General features: G+C 42.6%; 2 protein-coding genes across 4 annotated transcripts; one reads left to right on the forward strand and one right to left on the reverse strand.

Annotated features, from left to right (window-relative positions):
* Positions 1-125: 125 nt before the first annotated feature.
* hook1 (hook microtubule-tethering protein 1) lies at positions 126-16,021 on the reverse strand. 3 transcript variants are annotated; one of them, XM_082956886.1, is made up of 23 exons: positions 15,911-15,996; positions 15,330-15,461; positions 13,378-13,463; positions 12,691-12,763; positions 12,332-12,382; positions 11,942-12,074; positions 11,654-11,721; positions 11,347-11,409; positions 10,800-10,922; positions 5,754-5,917; positions 5,355-5,495; positions 4,828-5,029; positions 4,512-4,622; positions 4,264-4,351; positions 3,896-3,968; positions 3,685-3,825; positions 3,489-3,576; positions 3,322-3,353; positions 2,975-3,057; positions 2,778-2,878; positions 2,540-2,641; positions 2,322-2,390; positions 126-2,205 (listed from the first exon to the last, which is right to left on the reverse strand). In XM_082956886.1, the coding sequence occupies exons 2-23, from the start codon at positions 15,372-15,374 to the stop codon at positions 2,047-2,049; spliced, it is 2,196 nt and encodes a 731-aa protein (XP_082813012.1). In that variant the 5' UTR covers positions 15,375-15,461; positions 15,911-15,996; the 3' UTR covers positions 126-2,046. The 3 variants fall into 3 exon arrangements, with proteins under 3 accessions (XP_082813012.1, XP_082813013.1, XP_014072269.2); XM_082956887.1 differs by lacking the exon at positions 15,330-15,461 and having other exon boundaries at positions 15,911-16,021; XM_014216794.3 differs by lacking the exon at positions 15,911-15,996 and having other exon boundaries at positions 10,839-10,922; positions 15,330-15,585.
* A 2,141-nt stretch (positions 16,022-18,162) lies between these two features.
* On the forward strand, positions 18,163-26,763 carry LOC106613949 (E3 ubiquitin-protein ligase RNF170). Its single transcript, XM_014216797.3, has 6 exons — positions 18,163-18,368; positions 18,893-18,995; positions 19,917-20,025; positions 23,091-23,164; positions 23,610-23,720; positions 25,484-26,763. Exons 1-6 carry the CDS (start codon positions 18,328-18,330, stop codon positions 25,781-25,783), a joined length of 738 nt encoding a protein of 245 aa, XP_014072272.1. The 5' UTR covers positions 18,163-18,327; the 3' UTR covers positions 25,784-26,763.
* Positions 26,764-26,840: the final 77 nt, after the last annotated feature.

The following is a 26,840-nucleotide window of genomic DNA, read 5'->3' on the forward strand; positions in this document are numbered from 1 at the left end:
ATGTGAGCAATGCCTACATGTGTTATGGAGGGTCACTCTTTTGGTTTTGAATAGAGAGGAGTAAAAATAGAAATATGAATTCCACAAAGAATGTGACTAGCTACTCTCAGCACATAACAAACTCAACACTTTGAAAAGACTTTATTCTTTACAGTACATGAAAAGGCCTTCACACTTATTTTCCCACTAAACACAATGAACAAGTAGCCTACTATCCAAACAATGTTGTTCAGATCTCATTTCCTAGTACTGCTCTGATCTCTGTATACATGGCATTGTATGTATGTGAATCAGTAGATGTACAAGTACTATCCACTGCAAAAAAAATACAACTGAGCTGTGAAATCAGCTTTGTACGCTGCTCTAGAGTCTAGAGGCCAAATCGTTTTAGCTGAAGTGTGTGTATAAAATGTAAGCAGCAGCACATGACATACAAGAATTTCACATTTTCCCAAAACAACAAATCCAACATCTAGCTAATTGCTTGCCTTGAGCTAAAGTAAGCCTCACTATAAGGCTAGCAATCCAACCCAGTAGGGATCACAACATCAGTGGATAGCTATTTTAAAGAGACATTTGTTTCATTCAGATATCCCAGTGCACCTCAAGCCAAGATGCATCAAACTCAATCCCCAGATGCATTGTGGGTACAGAGGAAGGCCAAATGTGCCCAAACAAATTTAAAGACATTCAAAGAGGTTGTCACAGCATTTTCGCTTCATCAGAGAGGAAGAATATTTAAATCTAGGAGCTGTGTCCACAATTGCAGATGCAATACATCCAGGACAAGGTTGAATTAATCCACATTTCAATATTTCATAACCTAACTATAATTTAATCTGGGTTTGTGAAACTGGCCCATAAATGCCAAGCTGGTGTTTGAACCCTGATAACAGTAGTGCTGTATAGATTATACTGTTGAAACCTTACTACTCATCTAGACAAGACATTCAGAGAATATAAAGGCCCAACAGTATTCCATTAGAGCATGCAGTAAATTCTAGTACAGATCACAGTTAACACATAGAAAATAAATAACATAAATAGTCCTGGATTTCTGATTTGATGAATTGATTCGCGGCTGCCGCACCAGCGATATATGTCAGTATGACATCAGGATATTGACACAGGTCTGCAGTATAGACTTCCTACTTTTGTGTAAGAAACTAGTAATGGACATTTGGTGGCCAGCACCAAATACAGCTATTTCTCAGTTATCTGTGCTCCATTCATCCCCGGTGATTGTGACAACTCAGAGGAGGAAGATCAGAGGTCAAACTCTCTCTTTAGTCCAATGGTTGATAGGTTGTTTGTTACATCCTTTAACTGCATAGTGTTGTTGATTCATCATTTTGTAAAGTATGAAAACATTTTAGAATATCACTTATATTCAGTTGGTAATAGCATTCAAATAAGCCATTTAAGACCACATGTCTTACAAGCTCCAATTGTATTTTTTTGCGCATTCATAGACGGAATAAATGACATATCCCTGACATAATATACAGCGTGTCAGGAGGTCGAGATTAAGAATCAAGGTTCGTTCAATAGGCATTCCAGTCAGAGCTTGATGCTATCTAGACTAACACAGGTATATTGAAGGGCTCAGTCAGTGTTCTGTGCTAGGCTAAAGCCAATAATGTGGATAGGGTTGTCAACTCAGACCAAACTCATTCCAGGTGATTATAAGCAACAGTGCTGTTGTGTGCTACTGTGCGGTATATTACTGTACAGTGTATCAGTGAGGAAGAGGGAACCTGACTACACCAAGTGCTCATGTTCACATCAGTCAGTGCATGCTTGTCCCCTCCCCAGGGGCTGAGAGCTAGTGTGCTTAAGGTCACTTGAGTGTGCACTTGTGGAAGGGAGTGAGAGAGGAGCCATTTGTTTGTTTACTTCAGATGTGGGAGACCCCGGTCCTAGTGGGCCGCCGTGTCAGCAGGCTTCTGTTCCAGCCCAGCACGAACACACCTTATTAAACTAATGATGGTTTAACTTTAAGCCTGTATACACAGTGGCCCACCTCAGTAGTCACCCATCCCAGGTTTAGTTAGCGGTGGTGGCAGGCACGCTGACAGAGAGGGTCCTGCGGGTGGCGTTGGTGACCTGGCGCTGCTGGGACAGGAAGGACTGACCGGGGGGCACCATAGAGGTGGAGCGACCCCCCAGACGGGCCTCGATCGCCAGCTTCTGGAAGCTCAGACTCTGGAGGGAGTGGAAGAGAGATAACATTTGTAAACTGTACATTCCTGTCATTTATTTTCAAAGAAAATATGAGGTCTAAAATACAATGTGCGTCTATTCAGATTTCATGTTCTAACCTTGTTGTACCATGCTGTTACAATCAGCTTCTCCTCATACTCTCTCAGCTTTGCCTGCTCACACTCCCTCTACAGAGAGAGAGACAGAGAAAGTGAAAGAGACTATCAATACCAGAGGTCGAGAGTAAACTGAGATAAGTACTATGGATCCCCCTGTGAATGACTGCCTCCTGGCTGAGGGTTAAGGAGAGAGGCCAGGGGTTAAAGGTCAGCGTTACCTCCAGACTGAGGATCCTCTTGTCTCTGTCCATCAGCTGGTTCTTCAGAGCCTGGATCTCTGCTGTGGCTGGGTTCAGCTTGGGGTCCAACGCACGGATCACCTACAGCACCGAAACAGACCGAGCGCTTCATCAGACATCATGGGTGGGAGCAGAACCAAATAATAGAGACATTATCTTTTTCCATACTTTTTGTCCAGCTGCTAGTTGGATAAGAGCGGAAGGAATGACAACTCACATTGCGTGCTTTCTCCAGATACATCTTGTATCTCTCCTCCATGGCTCTCATATCATCATCCTTCTTCTTCAGAGCAGCCATTAGCTCCTCCAGTCTCAGAGCTAAGGGATAGAGACAGGCAACACTCACTGGGGCTCTCTGAAAACTATACTGCCAATGTTGTGGTCATGTTATGGTTGTGTTACAGTTGTACTCACAGGTCTGTGTGTTGTCTGGCTGCAGGTCCTCCAGCAGTTCTTTCTTCTTCATGATCTCATCCTGCGCCTCGTTCAGTTGCACCCTGGGTAATTACATTTACATTTTAGTCATTTAGCAGACGCTCTTATCCAGAGCGACTTACAGTAGTGAATGCATACATTTCATACATTTTTTTTCTCCGTACTGGTCCCCCGTGGGAATCGAACCCACAACCTTGGCATTGCAAACACCATGCTCAACCAACTGAGCCACACGGGACCATGTGGGTAATAAAACACCTTACTTTATACATCGATCTCTTAGGAGTAACACGGAGGTCTCATAAAGTGGTATGCACCATACTTACATATGAGCATCCAGTTTCCTCTTCAGGTGAGACTGAAAATATAGAGCAGTTGGAAGAGAACACAGCTACCGTTACCTTAGAGCTGCTACTGTACAGTATGCAGGGTTAATGTTTGACATAGCAGTATGTGTAAAGTCTATGCATGTACTGTCTAGTGTGTAACTCACATCATCAGTCTTGGCCCCCTGGCCCTGTAGGCTTTTCTGTAGATCCTCTACCTGCTGTTGCAGCTCAGTGACTCTCTCCCGGTTTAACCTGGAAGTACATCACACACACACAGGAAGTAGAATAACGTCAACTAGGAAGTAAAACATCCAAGACAGTACAAGTGAAAAGGTGAGCCAGCTAGCGCCACCTACACACCTGTTCTCAGTGTCCAGTTTAGAGCGTGTTCGGTGTGCCTCCTCTAGCAGTGTCTGTAGGTCAGAGATCTTGTCATTCTCTGATCCCTCCTGCTGCACACGCAACATCTTATTCTCATGCTGGAGCCGAATAAACTTCTCCCTGTATGGACAAGGACACACAATTAGCGCAGTCAGCGACTCACACACAAACACAATTATTAAATGATTACCTGTACTCTATAGGTAGGATTTCAGCAGCAAGGTTATCATGGCTTGGACTGCCAGCTGGCATCCCTGCCATCCCTGTGATGAGCGAGAGATCAGATCAGTAACCATGTGTATCTGTAAGCCTCAGAGACACAGACCGTGTTGGAAAGCGTCAAAACTGTGATGCATCATGGGTCAATTGTGACTGACCTACAAATAACATTAATAGTTATTTATGAAGCAATGTGATTTGTAGATCAGTCAGTCTCAACTGCCCTTTAAAGTCAATGTCGAATGCGCCCACACCGTTTATCAAAGAAACCTTCACTTTCCAATCACACAGCACCAAACAGCCAGTCTACATTGTCAATGCGATGGTCCAATGAGCTACCTGCTTGTCGGAGCTGGTCTTGTTGAGCCTGGTTACAGCGTAGCTCTTCATTGGTCTCCTTCAGAGAGTCTCGCTCAATGATGATCTTCTGATGACATCAACATCAGGAGACAGAGAGGAGGAGATAAGCCAATAGCGTTAGACTATTGCCTTGTCCAAAAACATTCCTTAGCTCCTTCCCCTACTGTGTTTGCATATCAGAGGGACCAGGTAGGTTGCAGTAGAAAGTGTTGGGATCCAGTCCGTACCTCTTTCTCCTTCATTACAGCGTCGTATTTCTCCTCAAACTTCTTCATCTCGTAGGCCAGGTTGTCTGCCCGCCGAGACTCCTCTGACAACTTCCGGTGTAGCTCCTGGACCTGGCAGGAAACAGGAAATAGTTTTAGTAAGCCCCCTGATTGGCTGTTTGTCCTTCCAAAATGATGTCTCCTCAGAGACGACTTGGTAGGTGAGGGCAAAAGCTTCAGAGTTCCGCCATGCTTTCCCCAACCCAGCGCTGTCAGATCTATAGTGCAAAAGGGAGGGGACAACTTCAGGAATGATCCTGTCTCCAGTATGTCTCACCTGTCTCTTGTATGTCTCTAGCTGTGCGCGGGCAGTGTTAGCCTTGCGTAGCTCCTCCTCCAGACTGACAGTGTTGTGCATGTAGGTCATGTTCTTCTCCTCCAGCAGTTTGACTTGTCTCCTCAGATCTCCCAGGTCTTCCAGTTTACGCCTGTATGTCTCCACTGACGCCTCCAGCTTCACAGCACGGTCTGAGCAGCTCCTACACACAAAACAGAGAACTTCATTTAATTCAATTTATAAAAAGAGAACGAAAAAAAACAGGCACAGCGAAGAACCAAAACAAACACATTCTCACTGGTCTACCCTTGCTTCTAACTAACCACTTCCTGTCTCCCACTTATACACCAGTATTCAATCAACTCAATTGTTCCGAGGGTCTTCTGATTAGCTTGTAACCAATGCAGACAGCACAGACTACAGATAGGATTAAGAGAGAGATGGTGGAGTCATTCCAGGTCGTCTTTACACATCCATGCAGCACAACTGCAATAAAGACGACCTGGAATGCCACCAAACACACACACCTGAGGATGTCGAGTTCGTCTTTAAGTGCTCGTGACTCCTCGGCCAGGCTAGTAAGTTCGTCGTTACGATGCTGAACCTCGATCAGCTGCTTCTCCAACTCCTCACAGTGGATCCGGTAGTCATCCTTAGCTGCCTCTAACCTACACACACACACACACACACACACACACACACACACACACACACACACACACACACACACACACACACACACACACACACACACACACACACACACACACACACACACACACACACACACACACACACACACACACACACACACACACACACACACACACACACACACACAGAGAGAGAGAGTGATATCTGTAAGCGCTGTGCTGAATTACTCTAAGCGTTGTCCCAGTGCAATGTGTTTTCACTGACACACACACCTGAAGTTCTCCTCCTGTAGTGTCTCTAGCTGTATCTGTAGCTGGCTGTGTTTCCGTCCGGAGGGCGTGCTTGGGTCATCAAATGCGTCCAGCTGATTGGCTCGGTCCGTCAGCACATCGTTCTCAGCTAATAGGCTGTTCCGCTCCTCCTGAAGGACCGTCACCTGACCAGGGTCAAACCAGGGTCAGAGGTGGGCTGTCTCAATCCCAGAATTAGTAGCTTAAATAATTATGAATAGATCCACCATTGAGCACAAAAACAACACTTGTTACAGAATATTTTACATAAAAATAACATCTGTCAGACAAACCATGCCTGACAACATGATCCAATAAGACAGAAAAATAGAAGAACATTTAAAGGCTATCAAATCCACCATGTTTTACAGTACATCCAATACAGTGGTACCACACAAATGTTCACATATGCATGCAGAATGAGGAGAAAGTTAATAGGTTGAACGGCTGGTTAGTTTACCTCCCTCACACACACACACACACACACTCTCTCTCCCCTATGTTCATTAGTCATGGTTTATGCCAGAGACAATAACTGGGAATAGTGTACACACACGAGTAAAGGGTCTGAATACTTATGTAAATATGATATCAGTTTATTTGTAATACATTTGCAAAAATTTCAACAACAAAAAACTTTTTGCTTTGTCATTATGGGGTATTGTGTGTAGATTGATGACGGGAAAAAACAATTTTATCAATTTTAGAATAAGGCTGTAACGTAACAAAATGTGGAAAAAGTCAAGGGGTCTGAATACTTTACGAATGTACTGTAAATAGGCCCGTTTAAATTGGCTGGCCTGCCGTTCCAAATAAAGTGGAAACATTTTTTGCTCATAATTAAAAAAACAAGTTGTCCGGTGTAGGCAGGGCCATCAGTAAATAGGTAAACGATGACTAAATAATTAATCAAGGTGATTTTTCCACAAATAGACAAGTATTCACCTTTCCATTGTAGCAAGATCTTATCTATTTTTGCTAACTTTCTATTAAAATGTATTGTATTGACAATTTATTTTGCGATATGAATACCGACTATGTCCACTTCACAGTCAGACCATTTTATTGGTAAACTACACGGTAATATAAAAGTTGTATTTTTTTGTGATCCAAAATGTAATCATAGTTTGGTTGTAATCCAGAGAGTTTAGAGAAATTATCTAGATCCTCTGAGGTTGTGTAAGGATCTATATTGCAGATTTAAAAGAAAACATGAGTCGTTAGCGTACAATGACACCTTTGTTTTTAAGCCCTGGATTTCGAGCCCCTTGATATTAGTGTTGGATCTAGTTTTAATAGCTAACATTTCTATGGCCATAATTAATAGATATGCAGATAGTGGACAACCTTGTTTTATTCCTCTTGACAGTTTAATACTTTCTGAGAAGTAGCAATTATTTACTATTTTGCACCTGGGGTTACTACAGTATACATATCTTTAACCCATTGTATAAGAGATTCTCCAAAATTTAAGTAGTCCATACATTTATATATAAATTCTAGTCAGTCATACTTCAAAGGCCTTTTCCAAATCAGCTAAGAAGACCAGGCCTGGTTCCTAGATTTTTCAGTGTTCTATTGTTTCCAATACTTGTCTTATACTATTTCCCATGTAAAAAAATAAATAAAAAAAAACTGTCTGATTAGGATTAATAATATCTGACAATACCTTTTTAATTCTAAGCGCAATACATTTTGCTAGAAGCTTGGCATCACTGTAAGGGGCCTCCAATTTTTTATGTTGACTTGACCTTTATATTTGCTACCTAATCATAGAATTACATATAGAATCCCTATTAATTCAATAGAATCTCTGTGGGCCTAGTCGAAGATTTGTCATATAACTTTTAAAATGTATTACCTTTTATTGTTGCATTAACACATCCAGTCATGACGCTTTCATTCAATTGTCAAACAATCACTTCAAAAGGCCTCCTTTACTTGGCTACCTGTGTACGTTCATCTACTCCTAACACATTTCCAGCCTTCAAACAGTGGTGAATGGCAAGAGACATCTTTTACACAAAACACCAAAAAGCATAATGACATTTGGCGATTGTCATTAGGCCAGAATGTATGCGTCCACTGTCCGCGTGTCGGCCACTAACCTCTTTCTGCAAAATGTCTGCGTTCTCGTAGAACCACATCGCATTTTGGAGCGTAGGCTATACCACCCGTTTTCAAGTCCATTCCCTAATTCATCATGCCTCTGACATGTGGTAATGATTGATAATGGTGTAATAGCCTATAGATTTGACATTTGGTTTTCATTATTGTGATAGGCTCATGTTTTACTGGTACGGCGTACCCCCACTATTTGTTTTGCGGGGATGCCGTGTATTCTTACTTTCACACCTGGAGATACGTGTTAGTGACAGAGAGCAAAAGAGGGTAGAGATGTTTTAGTCAGCCTCGGCAACCAACCGTTAGATGTGTTTAGTCAGCCTCGATGACGAGCAGCCATGCAGCCATGTGGACAGACCTGTTTACGCTGCTGTGCGTTTTTGTTGCCGATCTTACTTTGATACCTGACGGTTTTTTACTTTTTCATTACCGTATATTTTTACTTTTTCCCTCACTCAACTTTTTTCATTCAACTTTTTCACCCCGGAGGTTTTATCTGGACATGGTTCGTCAGGACTTCAAACAGCCGAAGCTAAGTAACATTAACATGATGCCTTCTAATTGCAGTCGTTGTACTTATAATATACAGGAGAACGATCGCCTTACGGCAAGGATAGCTGTGCTGCAAGCCCAGCTTCAGACGCGATCGTTAGGCAAGGGTAATTTCAGTGTAGGAAAGGATGAAACAGCGTCTGTGCCACCAGTAAGTACAGATAGTAACGTTAGTATAAACCCCCTCGCACGGTCCCCGCAGCCGGACATCTTTCTCATGGCTTCTGGAGGGAAACGCTGTAGGAATGCTCAACCGGTGTCGCTTATTCAGCCGACAGAAACTTTCAACCGGTTCTCCCCATTAAGCGAGTCGGAGTCGGAGGCCGAGACTTCTCTGGTCTCTACTCCTCCCGTTGTGGGGTCTGAGACGCCGACGGCTCCCACCATTAGCTCTGACAAATTGAAAACCCTAGTCATTGGCGACTCCATTACCCGCAGTATTAGACTTAAAACTAATCATCCAGCGATCATACACTGTTTACCAGGGGGCAGGGCTACCGACGTTAAGGCTAATCTAAAGACGGTGCTGGCTAAAGCTAAAACTGGCGAGTGTAGAGAGTATAGAGATATTGTTATCCACGTCGGCACCAACGATGTTAGGATGAAACAGTCAGAGGTCACCAAGCGCAACATAGCTTCAGCGTGTAAATCAGCTAGAAAGATGTGTCGGCATCGATTAATTGTCTCTGGCCCCCTCCCAGTTAGGGGGAGTGATGAGCTCTACAGCAGAGTCTCACAACTCAATCGCTGGTTGAAAACTGTGTTCTGCCCCTCCCAAAAGATAGAATTTGTAGATAATTGGCCCTCTTTCTGGGACTCACCCACAAACAGGACCAAGCCTGGCCTGTTGAGGAGTGACGGACTCCATCCTAGCTGGAGGGGTGCTCTCATCTTATCTACGAACATAGACAGGGCTCTAACTCCTCTAGCTCCACAATGAAATAGGGTGCAGGCCAGGCAGCAGGCTGTTAGCCAGCCTGCCAGCTTAGTGGAGTCTGCCACTAGCACAGTCAGTGTAGTCAGCTCAGCTTTCCCCATTGAGACCGTGTCTGTGCCTCGATCTAGGTTGGGCAAAATTAAAAATGGCGGTGTTCGCTTTAGCAATCTCACTAGTATAAAGACCTCCTCCATTCCTGCCATTATTGAAAGAGATTGTGATACCTCACATCTCAAAATTGGGTTACTTAATGTTAGATCCCTCACTTCCAAGGCAGTTATAGTCAATGAACTAATCACTGATAATAATCTTGATGTGATTGGCCTGACTGAAACATGGCTTAAGCCTGATGAATTTACTGTGTTAAATGAGGCCTCACCCCCAGGTTACATTAGTGACCATACCCCCCGTGCATCCGGCAAAGGCGGAGGTGTTGCTAACATTTACGATAGCAAATTTCAATTTACAAAAAAAAAAACAACAATGACGTTTTCGTCTTTTGAGCTTCTAGTCATGAAATCTATGCAGCCTACTCACTCACTTTTTATAGCTACTGTTTATAGGCCTCCTGGGCCATATGCAGTGTTCCTCACTGAGTTCCCTGAATTCCTATCAGATCTTGTAGTCATAGCAGATAATATTCTAATTTTTGGTGACTTTAACATTCACATGGAAAAGTCCACAGACCCACTCCAAAAGGCTTTCGGAGCCATCATCGACTCAGTGGGTTTTGTCCAACATGTCTCTGGACCTACTCACTGCCACAGTCATACTCTGGACCTAGTTTTGTCCCATGGAATAAATGTTGTGGATCTAAATGTTTTTCCTCATAATCCTGGACTATCGGACCACCATTTTTTTGTGTGTCCGTGAAGAGAGAAAATGGTGATCTACTGTAACAACTCAATCTGTAGACACGAGACGATAGACCCATTCAACAGCATCAGTACCTTTACATGAACTTGACTATTATAAACTTGACCAAATCAGTAACCAGCAGCAGGGTTCTGTCCTGTCCTGTGTTTTCCCCAGCCAGGCAGAGCAGGACACGGCAGAGAGAGCAGGCAGGGGGAAAGCAGTGGCCCAGTCTGTAAAACCACAGCCCTTCTGCTACACCAGCCACAGACAATGGCCCCTGGCATCATAGCACATAAAACAGACCCAGTTTATACTAGGGCTGGGAACTGCCAGGGACCTCACGATACAATATTATCACGATACTTAGGTGTCAATACTTATTGTGATTCTCACAATTCTATATGTATTGAGATTCGATAGTGCGATTTGATGTTCCAAACATATTGCTCACTATATGTCTGCTGCAGAGACAAGCCAGAGAAATAAGTGCTGAAAACATGTTGGGTCACTATTTAAAAGAAGACGGAGAACAAGCTATAGGATTAAAAAAAAATTACTGGAGTATTGGCGCAGGTACAGCCAGTATGTGTGTGTACCTGTACGTCGAGCTCATGACAGCGCTGGGCTAGTTCCTCCTTCTCTGACATCAGATCCGCCAGGTCCTCAAGAGCCTTCTTCAACTGCCCCCCCCCCCCCCCCCCACACACACACACACACACACACACACACACACACACACACACACACACACACACACACACACACACACACACACACACACACACACACACACACACACACACACACACACTTAGCAATAGCTAGCTTCTCTACAGCCAGCCTACTTCAGCAGGCCTGGGGAGAGACAAGCAATATCACAGTACTAACAAGTCTAAGACAAGCGGTCAACTATGGAGAGACACGCAAACAACAACAACTATAATACAGACAACAGCATTCTATTAGATCCCTATAACACAGTGCATCTCCTCTCACCTCTTGTCCCAGGTTGTCCAGTGTCAACTATAGAGGGACATGCACAGTCAGCAACAACAATATATACATAGATTATTAGAGGCCTAACAGAGGATCTCCTCTTCTCACCTGTGATTCTACATCCCCCGGTGGCTCTGCTCCAAACTGGGCCATGTTCTCTTTACTCATCAGCTGACAAAGAGAGACATGGTACAGGTTTGGTTAGAGACAACTTCAGTCCTACTCATTCACACACACACAACAGGTGGTCTAACATTACTTTATAAAGCCAAAGAGAAGTCATGGATGTACTTTAACAAAATCACAGTATTGGTAACTGTATTTTTAACACATAGGCAATTCTAAGATCCTACCGTACACGCCACACTATTTAAAATCAATCTGAGATAATGGCCCTGGTCAGGCCAAGCCTCACCTCCTGAATGGCTGTCATCACCACATGCTGTACGGACTCCTCCAGAGTCATGATGACCTGGATGTACTCTGGAGGGGGAGAGAACGAGAAAGAGAGAGAGGATGGAGGGAAGATGGCGAAAAAGAGAGGTGGGGGGAATTACACACACACAGTTTCTGTTTTGGGTGCCAGTCTGTTTCAGATTTAACCGACTCCTTTGTCATTGTCTTGGCAAGACAACAATATAGTGTTGTTGAATCGTTCTAGTTCAGCCTCTGGGACTGCACCATGTGTGTGTGTGGGCGCTACCTTGTTTGCGTTCACATTTGACAGCACAGCCCAGTATGAGCTGCAGCAGTCGTCCAAGTTCTACAGGGTCTGAGTGTTCTGCCACCTTCACCAGGTCTGGCAATGGAAACTCCTGGATCTGCTGGCTCAGGGCCTAGTGACAGACAGAGAATATAACAGCTTTAACCAGACATAAAGGGTTATAACCTGGACCAGGTCTGGCAGGAGGAAGTCAGATCTTCTTGCTCAGGACCAAGTGACAGAGAATAGAACATCTATTGTGAGGCTGCCATGGTAATAACCCTTCATTACCAAACTGGTGAAGTCTTAAGATCTGCTGGGCTACGACCTAGTGCCATAGACAGAATAGAACAGTTATAACTAGACATAACTCGACATGTTTCTACCTACCTCATTGTAGTAATCCACCATCATCTGAAGGATCTTCTTCAGGTTGTTCATCTGGAGAAAGAAGTTGCAAAGTCTTCACTCTAGATAAAGTGTACATACACCTCAAAGAATTTCTGAGTGAGTCTTTTCTGGTGTGAGGATGATAGCACTGAAAGGCTAATGGCTGGCTAAAATGCTAACAGGGCCAGCAGAGAACAGTCACTCTGGTTTTTAGGTCAGTAAGGGAGGGAAAGAAGGAATGAATGGAGGAAGGGACGTAGCGAGGGAGGATAGCAAGGGAATTAGGAATGGAAGTCAGAGGAAGAGGGAGAAGGAGAGAAAATGGAAGGGCAGAAAGAGATCAGTATGGAGTTCAGTACTTTGAGTCTCCAGTTATCCCCAACATCTTCTTTAATGCGACCGAGCCAACTTTTACTGAACCACGCTGGATCTCTGCAAAGCACAACACACATGCATGCATAAGCATTGGATTCTACAAGCCACTCGTTCACCATAAAGGGCTTATTGGAGGTGTCATTTGTGACAGACTTGTAAAATCGTGCTTTAAAACAATGTACAATTGTTGATTACTAGGCATACAAATACGATCATTTCTTGGTACATTTGATACGAGTTGTAGCCACAATAGGACTGGGTTGTGAACGACTCTTAGCAGAATGCATTACTTGACTGCCGTGAGGGTGCTAAGCAAAATATCGTTCAAACTACAGCACCCCAAATGAGTCGTTCTGGAGTTCCTTGAGCAGAGGCTGTGTATGTTTTGGTTCTACAAAGCTGTGTTCCTAACATTCAATAATCAATTAATTGCATTCATTCTTTCACCATGCGATCAATTATCAGTTCTAAACATGTCTATTTTTACTCTACGCTGCCAGCAGCATGATCCATTTTGCCCGCGCGCATATGACAGACAGTAGTTGGTCAGAGCACATCTCAAGAGTCACCGGAGGGGCGCGTATTAATGTGTGTGTAACATCTGTCAGAGAAAACACATGGCACTGGGAAGATGTTTAGATTCATTCAGTGTGCGTGTATGCGTTACTCACATCTGATGCAAGGCCTGAGACATGGCGACGCCAGTGGTCAGCTCCGCTACAGCTGTACATGGTGACCCAGTGTTAAAGGTCTGGAGCTGAGACGGGATGGATTCAAACAAAGAATATGACATAGATTAGAGTACAGACAGGGGGGAGACACTGGGACATAAATGAGACAGAGGCGGCAGTTGGAGGCACTGAAATCCATCTCCACTTGCATTGATCATACAGCAAACCCTGTCATGAACCATCAAAAACAACATTTCATGGGCGTGCACATGTAACGGAGTAGCCCTACCTAACACATAAGCCCAATTTCCTCTTGCTTTAATGGTTAAGACGTTGGGTTGCCATATGAGGTCAGAAAGAGAGGTGTGTGTGTGCATGACAATGGTGACTGTGAGAGAGACATGCTTCACTACTCTAGTCTAGGCCCTACTCTGTTATGGTGGACTTGTGAATAAGTCATCCTACAGGACTGTGTCTCCATGGTGTCTGGTGAGCACTCACTACAAACCTGCCACACCAAGTACTGCAATCAAGACTTTTTACCTCCTGTAAACTGTAGTGCTCCCCATCACTCAATGGCTGCATTTACACAGGAAGCCCATTCTGATTCTGAGTAGTGGAAAAAGTTCAGAACTGGGCTGCCTGTGTAAACTAAGTCAACGTGGTTATTCATTCACTGACATTGTGTGTCCTGTACTGGTTATACCCTTGCAGCGTTCAGGAAAATCCTGCATCTTAAGTGTCTTTGTTGTCCCCTCTCATTTACACTCACACTCAATTTCAGTCACAGAAGATTTGAAAACAATGGTGGGTGAATGCCCAACAGAAAGGAGCTTCCATTTGGCCAGATCTCTCAGGTAGCTGCAGATAAAGAGGAGGATAGCCAAAAACGAGAGGAAGCCACTTCAGTTTATTGGGATGCAGCCCTAGTCCTATTCTGTCCCCTATTGACACTGGAGGAGGGAAAGCTCCACTACAGGAGAGAAACATGCTGTAACACTTGGCACACCATCTAATCTCACCTAATAGCCTAACTGACTTCAAGTCAAATTTACATTATCTCAAATGTTACTAAATGATTGCAAGCCATGTAAGGAATAAGGTTGCACAATGAAACTGTAGCCTACAGGTGCCACAATTCACATTTGGCGTTTAGGATCAACGCAAATGAAAGTTACATTATTACTGATTTGCCAGTGGCCTATAATCGAAGGAGCAACATTCCACAAATATCTAGCAGTTAATGAGATTAGTTCCTAAATCGGATGAGGATCAACTGAATTCAGGGATATTGTTGTCTTTCGTTGTGTGTCGAAGAACTAAAGACAAAACTGGAAACAAGGTAACGCTCATTTTGTGCATTGTAGATTCAGATAAAATACCCACCCAGCGCATAGCCGATTTAACTCAACTCCACGATTTATGATGGAGTTTATCTACGACTAGTGTGAGAGACCTGGAGCTCAAACCTTGAGTTCATTTTTTTTTATTCAAACAACACAACTAATGATTTCAGCACCCAACGAATAGTCCGCAATTAAACAGAACAATGTAGTGTGTAATTACTGAAATCAGTAGCCTATTTTTTTAATAGAAAAACGTCGGAGCTCCAGTCCGCCCACACTAGTCGTCGCTCAACACCATCATAAATCATTGATTTTAATCGGCTAATCTGCGAATATACTCTATACAGGCTATTCTTACAGCCTAGCTGACGACAATGGTTTATCAATACGTGAACATTAGGCTACTGTAGGCCTAAATTATTATAAATAGGAGAGAACAGGTGGATTTCCAATCGTGGCCATTTCCTGATTGCTTTAGTCCTGACTCTAATTTACCTGCCACAGGTAAATTATACCGTCATCGATAAACACAGTAAAATAATTCATGCAATCAGACGCTTTAAAGCGCTCTCGAAATGAACAGCGGACATCGCAGACAGCACTTACCCAAATAATAAGGCTCTCACACAACACCGCTTTGTCCGTCTCCATTTCTCCCCGTCAGGTTTGGCCAGATATGTCCGATGCACCTGCCATCAACAACAACACCGTTCCCCTTCCCTCTGCATTTGACCTCACCTGCGGGGGGTTGCATCTCTAGCGTTAACTGCGTAATATGGATATGTTTCCTGCTCACTGCGCTGTAAAAGCACCGTAAATTCATACGTGAATAACTGCCTCGCGCTTTGACGTTTTCCGTTGCGCGGTTGAGACGGATGGGGATTGACGCGATAAAGAGCATAAGAACGCAAGAACGAGGAACGAAACACCAATGGTGTCTTCTGACTGGAACAGACAGACCAATCAGGTTGACTATCTGACTGACTGACAGGTCTGTGTGGAGCCAATCACAGAGCGGAATCAAGGGTTTGCGGAACGCCTCAAAAATCTGAGTTGGATTCTAAAACCTTGCTCCCTTTTCTCGGTATTTTCGCCATTTTTTATCACCGATGTTGAAAGAGTGATAATTAGGGTACTTGGTAGATATTTAAATCACAAGGGTAATATACCTTTACCATATTGCTTACCTATCCAATCAAGTAAGACTCGTTAGGGAAATCAGAAAGTACAGCAAGGAACCCAGTCTGTGTGTGGGATGCTGTGGCACCGGCAGTGGTATGATGAAGTGTGTATGTTAGTGACTGGTTAGTGACATCTGAATGGTAAATCTACAGTGAACAGTCAAGCCAATGATTTACATTTACAATGATTCTCATGAAGAGCACTGTGAAAGTGTAACACTTGAATCTCTGTTTTACCATAACCTCTCATGCATTACATTTCCTGTACAAGGTCAGGTGTAGACAAATTCAAAGGAATGGCTAGTTGAACTACCCTGGAGTAGTTTGAGTCAGCTACCCACAATCCTATTCTTCATGTTAATGGTTAATGAAGCTCACATGTGTGTTCTTATGTGAGGAATTAACTTTTTATTACAGTCTAATTTGACACAGATAAGATTAGGAGGGAAACTCACGTGCCTGGTCTCATGACAAGAAAATCAGGGTCTATTTATTTTACCATACCTGGTGGCACAGATCCATGAGTCAAAATGTGGACCCATAGAGGGGTGTTTTCCTTAAGCACTTGATCCCAAAAATAATCTGTCTGGTAGAGAGGTAAAGGATTTAAACTCATACTCAGTTAAAACACTTTTTCTGACTCAACAGACCACTGTCTGTTTGTTTATCAGCTGCTAACACGTATAGGGCCGGATTCCCAGACCCAGATTAAGTCTACTCCTGGACTAAAAAGCGATTTCATTTGAGGTTCTCTATTAAGCATGCTTAGTCTTTTGTAATGTCACATGTATATTTGACTTGGACTCGCTGGCCAGCCACAATGCTTTAGTAAGGAATGTGGGACAAACTGTGTGTGTGTGTGTCTTAGTGAAATGACACTGTACTTTAGCCATCTCTAGTGGCCCATATGGCTAGAATAGACCTTTCACTTTCTCTCTCTCCTTCTCTCTCCCTGTGTCAGAGGGAGAACAAAGTCACTCTTAGCCTGTTAGCTCAGCATTCACCCTCTGACCCCTGCCAAATCGATCGACTCCTGCTGTTTTTAGAGATTTGGAGGCATTTTTATCCTGTACTTGAGATCGAGAAGTGTAGGGTGAACGTTTGTGTTCCAGGAAGCAGACTGTGAAGCGCTGTAACAGACAAAACAGTTCAACATCATATGTGAATATTTTCACGTTGCAAACATACACTTGCTGATAACAGATCTTTATTACTCATTAGAATGGCAGACTGTGGGAATTCAGTTGTAATCTTGACCTTGGGCAATGCGAATTTGTATCTACGGTATCTTTACCAGTACCAATGTGACAGACTTATGTATGAAGACTATTATGATGGCGTTTGTGCGAATCCTAGTGAATTTAGAGGGTTTGATATTTCTTTCAACATGGGGGGCTCTTCAAAGAGATGGATAGAGGTCTCATCATTGTATCTGTCCCATTATGGCATCTGTGAAAGCATGGGCAGCACCATTGAGGCATTCTTAATTTTAAAGTGCTCAATTTTCGTCTTCTTTTGTGTTTGCAAAAAAGTGTAAAGCGATTGGTGATTTACCAGGACTTGCAGTGCAGGAGTCTTGAACCAACTCTTCTGTGTTATTAATTTATTGTGGCCACTAGATGCCGCTGATATAGTTTAAAGCCATATACAAACCATACAACCCAATTTGAAGAAGATGACAATGCTCTGATCATTGGCTGATTGCTTTAATCCATAGGAATCCCCACCCAGTTGACTACTAGTGGAAGCCCTTAATGTCAATGTCCATGCTAAAACAGGTTATTTCCAAGTAGAGATCTCTATACATTTCTATGAGTCTGATACATATGGATTGATAGACAAGGTTTTTCACAACTCTATTTCACCATAGAGCTGGTGTTTTATGGTAATGGATTTAAACTCAGTAAACCTTCAGTAAATCATTGCCAAGTTGGCACTAAACTATTAAGACTGAAAAGGCGGGGACAAACAGGATAGCTTTGAACTTGTGTGGGTGGTCACATGATCAAAATAGAATTTGGAAATGGGAATGGCCATGGAAACGCTTCCTAGTTTTTGTTTAGAGCCCTTATTGATTTCATGTTATAATAACATTTACCAATCACATCTATCACATATTAGAGAATCTGCTTTTATGTTATGTCATCCTAGAACATTGACATTCACTGCAATCAATAATGTGATCTGGTGCTCTCTAAGTCTCTTCCAGGCAGGCTGCCATCAGCTCCCAGATCGAAAGGCCTAGTTAATGATTAACTGACCAGTAAGATTTATTGTGTACAATGATGCAGTCAGGAAACATTTCCTTCTCTAGCCTCTCCGGGAAACACACACTCTACATAGACACACTCATGAGTGTCTAGGAGACACTCTCAGGCTCTCTGTCTGTTTACAGCTACCAGACCTACACTTCCAGCTGCCAGATGAATCAGACCATGCACACCTCACACAGCTCTCATCCCAGGTAAGTCTTCTTCTCTCTGGGCATAAACAGAGGGTCTATACCCTCTCCTCTACACACCACCCACTCACACACTACAGATGCTGCTAGTATAGGTGTGGTTGGGTGTCTGGTACTTAGACTGTAAAGGTCTGGTAGCTTGGGGTTGTGTTTTATCTGGTATCCAGATGGTTTTCACAGTTAACTAGTTTGGGTACTTGGTATAGGGGGATGGGGTGTCTAGTATCTGGTTACTAGCTTTTTACCAACTAACTAAACTTGCACTGGGCAAATCACCATAAGATCCCAGTTTGGCTGCAATATACCGTATGTGTATTGTCCTCTATAGACAATGTATAGATGTTGGACAAACTATCTACTGACTTCATTCAGTGTCAACTGAAACTATCAATAAGCAACAAGTTGTACAGCTATGGTGGCTGATAGTTTGTTAAATAAATTGTTGCGTGCCAATTTGAACATTAACACAATGTAATTCATGTTATTCCCCCCGTCTCCCCAATCTCCTCCTCCCCCACCTCCTCCAGATGTGATCCTCTGCCTGAGGTCACAGTGGGTCAGGGTCACCTAGGATCGTCCTCAGAACACACACAGGACCGAACATCCCTCAAACATGTGACCTACAGCAAGGTGAGGCCACACAGAAACACACACACACACACTGGGTCAACTACTGATGAGCCCTAACATCTAAGAATGCTAGGGGGCCGGGTTCTAAGCCCTGACGTGACAACCACTATAATCACACTGCAGTGTCAATCAATGCATTCCACAATGTCAATAATAATTTTTATATTAGAAAACATGAATTGTAGTATAGCAAAGTTTTGCTGCATGTCTTTTATATTTATAAATTACTGTCTGTAGGGAATCAGGATAAATAGTGGCCATACTTTCCATAGTGCTAAAATCATTGCTGCCACAAAGACCAGCATAATTACATTGTACTTTTTGTTAAATTCATAACAGAACATGGTTCTGTTGGACAGAGAAGTTGAGATGCTCTACCCATATGATTCCTGGTTATGTCAGAGTAATGTCACTGTCTTAGTTTGTTATTGTTGTTAGTTGTTTGGTTGTGATTACTGTTATTAACTGATAATAACTCTTCCTCTTACAAATAACTGTTACTGTTATTAACTGATAATAACTCTTACTCTTACAAAAAACTATTACTGTTATTAATAATGTTTAGAAGAGAGGCAGTCTGGAGGGAAAGAGGGGATGCCAGGGCTCCCTCCAGCTGGCAAGCTAACTTAGACCTTGATCATTTCCGAGCTGATATTTCCTTATGATGGGGTCCACTGTGGTCCATTTAGAGGACCTTGGCCTCATCTCGTCCCTGGTGCTTGTTTCTGTTATTTCACTGCTATTCCAGAGGTGTGTATCTCATGTTCCTAAAGGCCACAGTATCTGCCAGTTTTAGACATGGGACCTGCCTTTCCAATCACTCTTTAGTGATCAATTAAGTGCAGAGAGGTCAGAGAAACAGAAACCGGTGTTATAATTACCTATCTCTAACTTTACCAATGTATTCCTCTCTTTCCCAAGAACTCCTCTCAGATCTGTCCATCCGCAGGCCACAGAGACTGGCTCTGCCCTGTGTGTCTACAAACTGCCAGCTTCCCCGTACAGACCAACTGTGGCCATCTCTTCTGTGGTAAGACAGTACCACGAACCACCACCACCTGCACATGATCGGATTTATCTAAGGGCCAATAGAGACTTGTACAGATAGAAAGAGGTCTTTAGAGCCCAGAAGGTAGCATATTAACATTTACATTACATATGAAAGTACCATACAACACACTGACTACAGCAGCAGGTCAGGGGGGATCTATTCAACTCTATTGTCTGTCCATCTGTCTGGCCAACGAAGCATCCGTGTTTCTATCCGTGTAATATGATGACCTGTGTAGTCTGGGCCACACTAGTGACCCAGTGTGTGGCTCCCACCTGATGGAGATCACACACAGTCAGGCTTTGCACATTCACACACATCTCTCTCATTTGGCCAGAGTCACGTAGGCTCACTATGAAAACCATAGAAAATAGGAAGGATGTTTTTGGCACGCGTGTGCAAACTCTCCCCAGGCCATCCATGGTCTAAAAGGTCCTAAGATATGGGGATTATATGGAATTGTTATGACAACCTGGCTTCCAGTCTGGTCTTTGTCTAGCTATCGTACCTGGGTGAACACAAATGTAAAATATCTGAAATACTTGAGGTGTGTAGCGTGGTGCGAACTGGCGGCAGAGAAGTCAGGCGCAGGAGAGCGAAAACTGAATTACAATGGTGTCGTTTAATACACATAAAAACCAACGTAGACAGAACAATATAATAATGGGTCAAACAAAACCCGGTAACCCCCAGCATAACGTGCACAAGCACTACAAGAAAACAATTTCAGACAAGGACATGGACATGGGGGGAACAGAGGGTTAAATACACGACATGTAATTGACGGGATTGAAACCAGGTGTGAGGGAAGACGAGACAAAACCAATGGAAAATGAAAGGTGGATCGGCGATGGCTAGAAGGCCGTTGACGTCGATCGCCGCCCGAACTAGGAGAGGGACCGACTTCGACCGAAGTCGTGACAAGGTGTGCTTGACTTAGTTCGCCTGGCTCAATAGAACCAACAAAATAGTCCCAAAAGTGCAAAATACAAGCTTGCTAAGTCAGGAGAATTTCACACATTTTAAATACCTTTTCGATCCATTTCGGTTTGCTATCTCTGAGTTGGCAAAACGGACTGTTTTGACAATAACCTCATTACAGAAATGGGACAACAGTCATAGACAGCTACAGTTGCCTTCAGAAAGTATTCACACCCCTTGACCTTTTCTACATTTTGTTGTGTTACAGCCTGAATGTAAAATTGATTAAATTGAGGATTTGTGTCACTCGCCTACACACAATACCCCATAATGTCAAAGGGGAATTATGTTTTAAGAAATGTTTACAAATTAATAAAAAAATGAAAAGTTGAAATGTCTTGAGTCAATAAGTATTTAACCCCTTTGTTATGGCAAGCCTAAATAAGTTCAGTTATCTATACGGTCCCTCAGTCGAGCAGTGCATTTCAAACATAGATTCAACCACAAAGACCAGGGAGGTTTTCCAATGCCTCACAAAGAAGGGCACCTATTGGTAGATGGGTAAAAAAAAGCAGACACTGAATATTCCTTTGAGCATGGTGAAGTTATTAATTACACTTTGGATGGTGTATAAATGCATCCAGTCACTACAAAGATACAGGCGTCCTTCCTACTGTAACTCAGTTGCCGTAGAGGAAGGAAACCGCTCAGGGATTTCACCATGAGGCCAATAGTGACTTTAAAACAGTTCTGGAGTTGAATGGCTGTGATTGGAGAAACTCAGGATGGATCAACAACATTGTAGTTACTCCACAGTACGAACCTAAATGACAGAGTGAAAAGAAGGAAGCCTGTACAGAATAAAAATATTCCAAAACATGTATCCTGTTTGCAATAAGGCACTAAAGTAAAACTGCAAAAATTGTGACAAAGAATACTGTAAAAAAAACACAGCAAAGGAATATACTTTTTGGCCTAAATGCAAAGTCTTATGTTTGGGGCAAATCCAACACCACATCACTGAGCAACTGGTGGTGGCTGCATCATGTTATGGGTATGCTTGTCATCGGCAAGGACTAGAGAGTTTTTTAGGATAAAAAATAAACGGAATAGAGCTAAGCACAGGCAAAACCTGCTTCAGTCTTTGTTCCAACAGACACTGGGAAACAAATTCACCTTTCAGCCGGACAATAACCTAAAACACAAGGCCAAATATATGCTTACCAAAATGACATTGAATGTTCCTGAGTGGCCTAATAACAGTTTTGACTTCAATCGCCTTGAAAATCTATGGCAAGACTTGAAAATGGCTGTCTAGCAACGATTAACAACCAACTTGAGAGAGCTTGGAGAATTATTTTTATAATAATGTGCAAATACTGTACAATCCAGGTGTACCAAACTCTTAGAGACTTACCCAGAAAGACTCACCACTATAATCGCTGCCAAATGTGATTCTAACATGTATTGGCTCAGATGTGTGAATACTTATGCAAATGAAATATTTCTGGATTTCATTTTCAATAGATTTGCTAAAATGTCTAAAAAAATAACTTTGTAATTATGGGGTATTGTGTGTAGACGGGTGAGAAAAAAATATGTAATACATTTTGAATTCAGGCTGTAACACAACAAAATGTAGAATAGGTCAAGGGTTATGAATACTTTCTGTATATCAGTGGTGGGTTAAGATAGTGGATGACAATGATAGTAGCAACAGCCAATCTCCTCTCACTCACCTAACCTTCACCATTTTCTGTGTCATCATCACATGACATAATAACTACTCCACCAGACCTGCCCCACTTAATCCTGCCTTCCCCTCAGAGAGAGAGAGTGGGAGAGAGAGGAGCTACACTTTACACCTAAACACCATCCAAGTGTGTGTTAATTCATGAACATGCAGTAGACAAGGTCATATCACTACTACAACAGCTTCTAATGCTGCTGTCAGCATTTTGCTCATTCCCGCATTCCGCCTCATGCACAATAATATAAACACACTATACTAGCGATATGACCGTGTTTCCTTAATGGTGAATCGTTGTTTTGGTGGTAAGAATATTAATGAAACTAGAAGTGATAGAGTGCTTATTTATGTTACCTTGTTTCTCTGACTGCAGCTCCCTGTCTGATCTCATACTGGAGACATGGGTCCTGGCTGGACGCCATAAGCTGCCCTCTGTGTAGACAAAAGGTAAGGAAGATACACCCAAGTGTAGAAACAGCCATTATTACCAAGATATTACACTTGTTATCTGAAAAGAAATTGAGCAAAATGTCATTTTTCGCACATCATGTTCAAATCATCTATAAGTGACTTTTGTGAGCTTCACAATGAAATGTAGATACTTTTGGATGATTTGGACATGATGCGCAAAGAAATGCTGATATTGGTCCCATGACTTCAATGGGATTTGTGCCACAAATGTTAAAACGTTAGCATTTGGAAACAGTGCCAGGGAAACTAAACCAAAGCATGGATTGATTTCATACCTTGTTGATCAACTGCTTCCAGGGTCAGGAAACCAAGATTCAATTTTGCAATTTGGGTGAACTATCCCTTTAATTTGAATAAAAGTGATAAATAATGGTTCAGAATTTGTTGAATGTAACTGGAATGGATTCTCTCTCTCTCTTAGGTCAAGGTCCTGTGTTGTCTGTTCAGTAAGGGTTGGTCAGACAGTAAAGAGAGGGAGGTTCTGGGAGAAATCACAGATTACAACAAACGCTACTCAGGAGCCCCTCGAAAGGTCAGTACCACACACAAAACCTTTCATAACCTTTACTAACATGCTACAACCACACTACAACCTAGTAACACAAAACCTTGTCATATCCTTTATCAAACCATGCTACAACCACACTACAACCTAGTAACACAAAACCTTTCATAACCTTTACTAACATGCTACAACCACACTACAACCTAGTAACACAAAACCTTTCATAACCTTTACTAACATGCTACAACCACACTACAACCTAGTAACACAAAACCTTTCATAACCTTTACTAACATGCTACAACCACACTACAACCTAGTAACACAAAACCTTTCATAACCTTTACTAACCATGCTACAACCACACTACAACCTAGTAACACAAAACCTTTCATAACCTTTACTAACATGCTACAACCACACTACAACCTAGTAACACAAAACCTTTCATAACCTTTACTAACCATGCTACAACCACACTACAACCTAGTAACACACAAAACCTTGTCATAACCTTTACTAACCATGCTACAACCACACTACAACCTAGTACACACAAAACCTTGTCATATCCTTTATCAAACCATGCTACAACCACACTACAACCTAGTAACACACAAAACCTTGTCATATCCTTTATCAAACCATGCTGCAACCACACTACAACCTAGTTCTACTAAGCTAACATATGGAATTGTTTTAAGATTGGTCATACCAAGGATCATTTAGGTATTGGATTTAGCATTTTAGGACCCCTTTAGGTATAAAAAAATATAGATAAAAATGATTTGATAAAATATTTAATTTGGCCATTTCTACTATAGCCCATAGAAAAGCATTGAACAACACATTCATAACTGGCAAAAAAGGAATACGGTTTTGAAGTGTCTGTCATATCTAGGATATATATATATATGTCCATACTTCCTTTCATTTGTATGGGTTACCTTCAGATGAGTCCCGTGACACCCGTGGGGGGAGAAGACCATCAAGTTCGTGTTCGTGAGAGTCTCCCCTTTCCACATAGTGGTCATATTATTTTGTAGGCAAAACCATTCAGAAGCCCGATTTTCGGGATGTCTCATGGTCTGATAAACACCGCTGCAGCTCGGCCACCTTCCACCGCAGATGTGGTGGATGAGACTCAGCCCATGCAACAACAACAAAAAAACATATCTGTAGCTTAAATTGACAGATTTCAATGTTTTTTTTTTATTATGTTACTTAGATTGACACACGGGTGCATCAATAGACTCTTAAGTTCGCTACTCCCCAACACTGTATACTACAATACAAATATTATTCATCTACAATGTATGTTCTTAACCTTGGCCAACATGGGCCTGGGAGGCTCACAGCGTTATTGGTATCTACAGTTCTCCAACGAATTATCACATTTTAAACTCAAAACTTATTGTATTCCTCAAAATGTATGCTTTGAACATGAAGGCACTCTGCATATGGAAAAATGTGTAGAATTGCAGAAAATTAGCTTGAAGACATACATTTGTTCTCTTCAATGCCAAGAGAAGGGCCTTTTAAATGTTTTTTTCACTGGGCCCAAGACTTGGTTCGTCCAGTCATGCACTGAAGACGTCAAAGTAAAACTCCTTGTATGCTATTTTTAAATCGCTGATGAATTTGCCATCACAAAAGGGATCCCAGCCACAAAAAGTTTGGGAACACCAACTCTACAGAGCAAGAGCCAGATCTCTCTGTCCCACCTGAAGCCAGGCGAGGTGACCGTGACACCCTCTACTCACACCTGTGCCCGTTTGTCTTGTCCCTTAGGTGACAGACTACCTGTGTGACACGCCCCTGTTCCTGCAGCTGCTAATCCGCCGCCTGGGCACCATGGGGGGGCTAGTGTGCCTCTTCTTCCTCCGGGTGGCACTTTGCTGTCTGGGGACTGTGGTGTCCTTCACCTCGCCCCCCCTGGACACGCCACCCTCCCTGTCTGGCCTCCTGGGGGTCCTGGATGACCTGGTGGTGGTCTTCCTGCTGCTCATCTGTGTTATCAATATCAACCAGCAGATGGCACCAGATAGTGGGAACTCCTCAGTGCACACAGGGGGTAGGCCTGTTCAGTAACTCTCTGTAGAGCGAGCAGCAGAAATGATGGCCACCAGTGATTTAGCCTTCATTTCAACAGATCTCTTGAGGTGACAAACCTCTTTATTGCGAGAGAGACATAGCAAGAAGTCAGCAGTGTATGTCTGCTGGTTTTCATCCTGGGGTTAATGGGTGTATTCCCTAGGAACCAAACGGGGAGGGACAAAACGCTCGTTTTGGTTGCAAAACATTTTGGACTAATGATTACACCCCAGGTGTTGGACTCACTGTATCACTAGCCGAGGTTTGAGGTTTACAGCCTAATAGTGGTAAGTCTAACCAGGGGCTCAGTTTTTGCATTGCTGAATGCATAAAGTGTCACACCTAGCCTTCTTTCCTCCATGACCACTGATCTGATGAAAGCAACACGGTGGAACCTACACAAATAGTTTCTCCTCCTCCAGTGGGCATGTTTAATGGAATGTGTTGAATGTTTTATTATGCAGCATTTTGAGGTTCATTGTCTGATATTTTCAGATTTTTTTTGGTGTAGTGTTTCTTTCTACTCCTACAGTACCTGTTGCTAGTGTTGCAACATATAGGGAACTTTCAATAAATTCCCTGGTTTCCCCAAAATCTGTTGGAGGGTTCCTGGAATCAGGAGGGAATAAGCAGGAAATCCAGAATCCCCCAACCAGGATTTGTAGGAAAAAAAATGGGAATTTATTTAAAGTTCCTGGAATTTTGCAACCCTACCTGTAGCCTTTATTTTGGTGCCCGTGTTACTGGCCTTCAGTGGTTCAATAAAACCTGGGGTCTGTTCAGGGGGGTGCAGATTAAATGTAGGTTTGAGTCGCGGTTCGTCAGTGTAGGGATCAAGGCCTGCTGTTTCTCAGTGAAACTGTAAATACTTTATATTAATATTGTGAATACTTGTTAAATCCTATAAATGGTGTATTTATTGTTCTGAAAGTTTGTTATTTGTTCTTATTAGAAGGAGTAAATGCTGAGACCAATGACTCTTTTCCAGATGAGCCCTGTTTAGCACAACAATACACATCAAAATACAATAGACATTAAACTACACATTCATATA

The sequence above is a fragment of the Salmo salar genome, chromosome 10 (assembly GCF_965601325.2).
Source record: "Salmo salar chromosome 10, fSalSal1, whole genome shotgun sequence".
Classification (NCBI taxonomy): domain Eukaryota; kingdom Metazoa; phylum Chordata; class Actinopteri; order Salmoniformes; family Salmonidae; genus Salmo; species Salmo salar.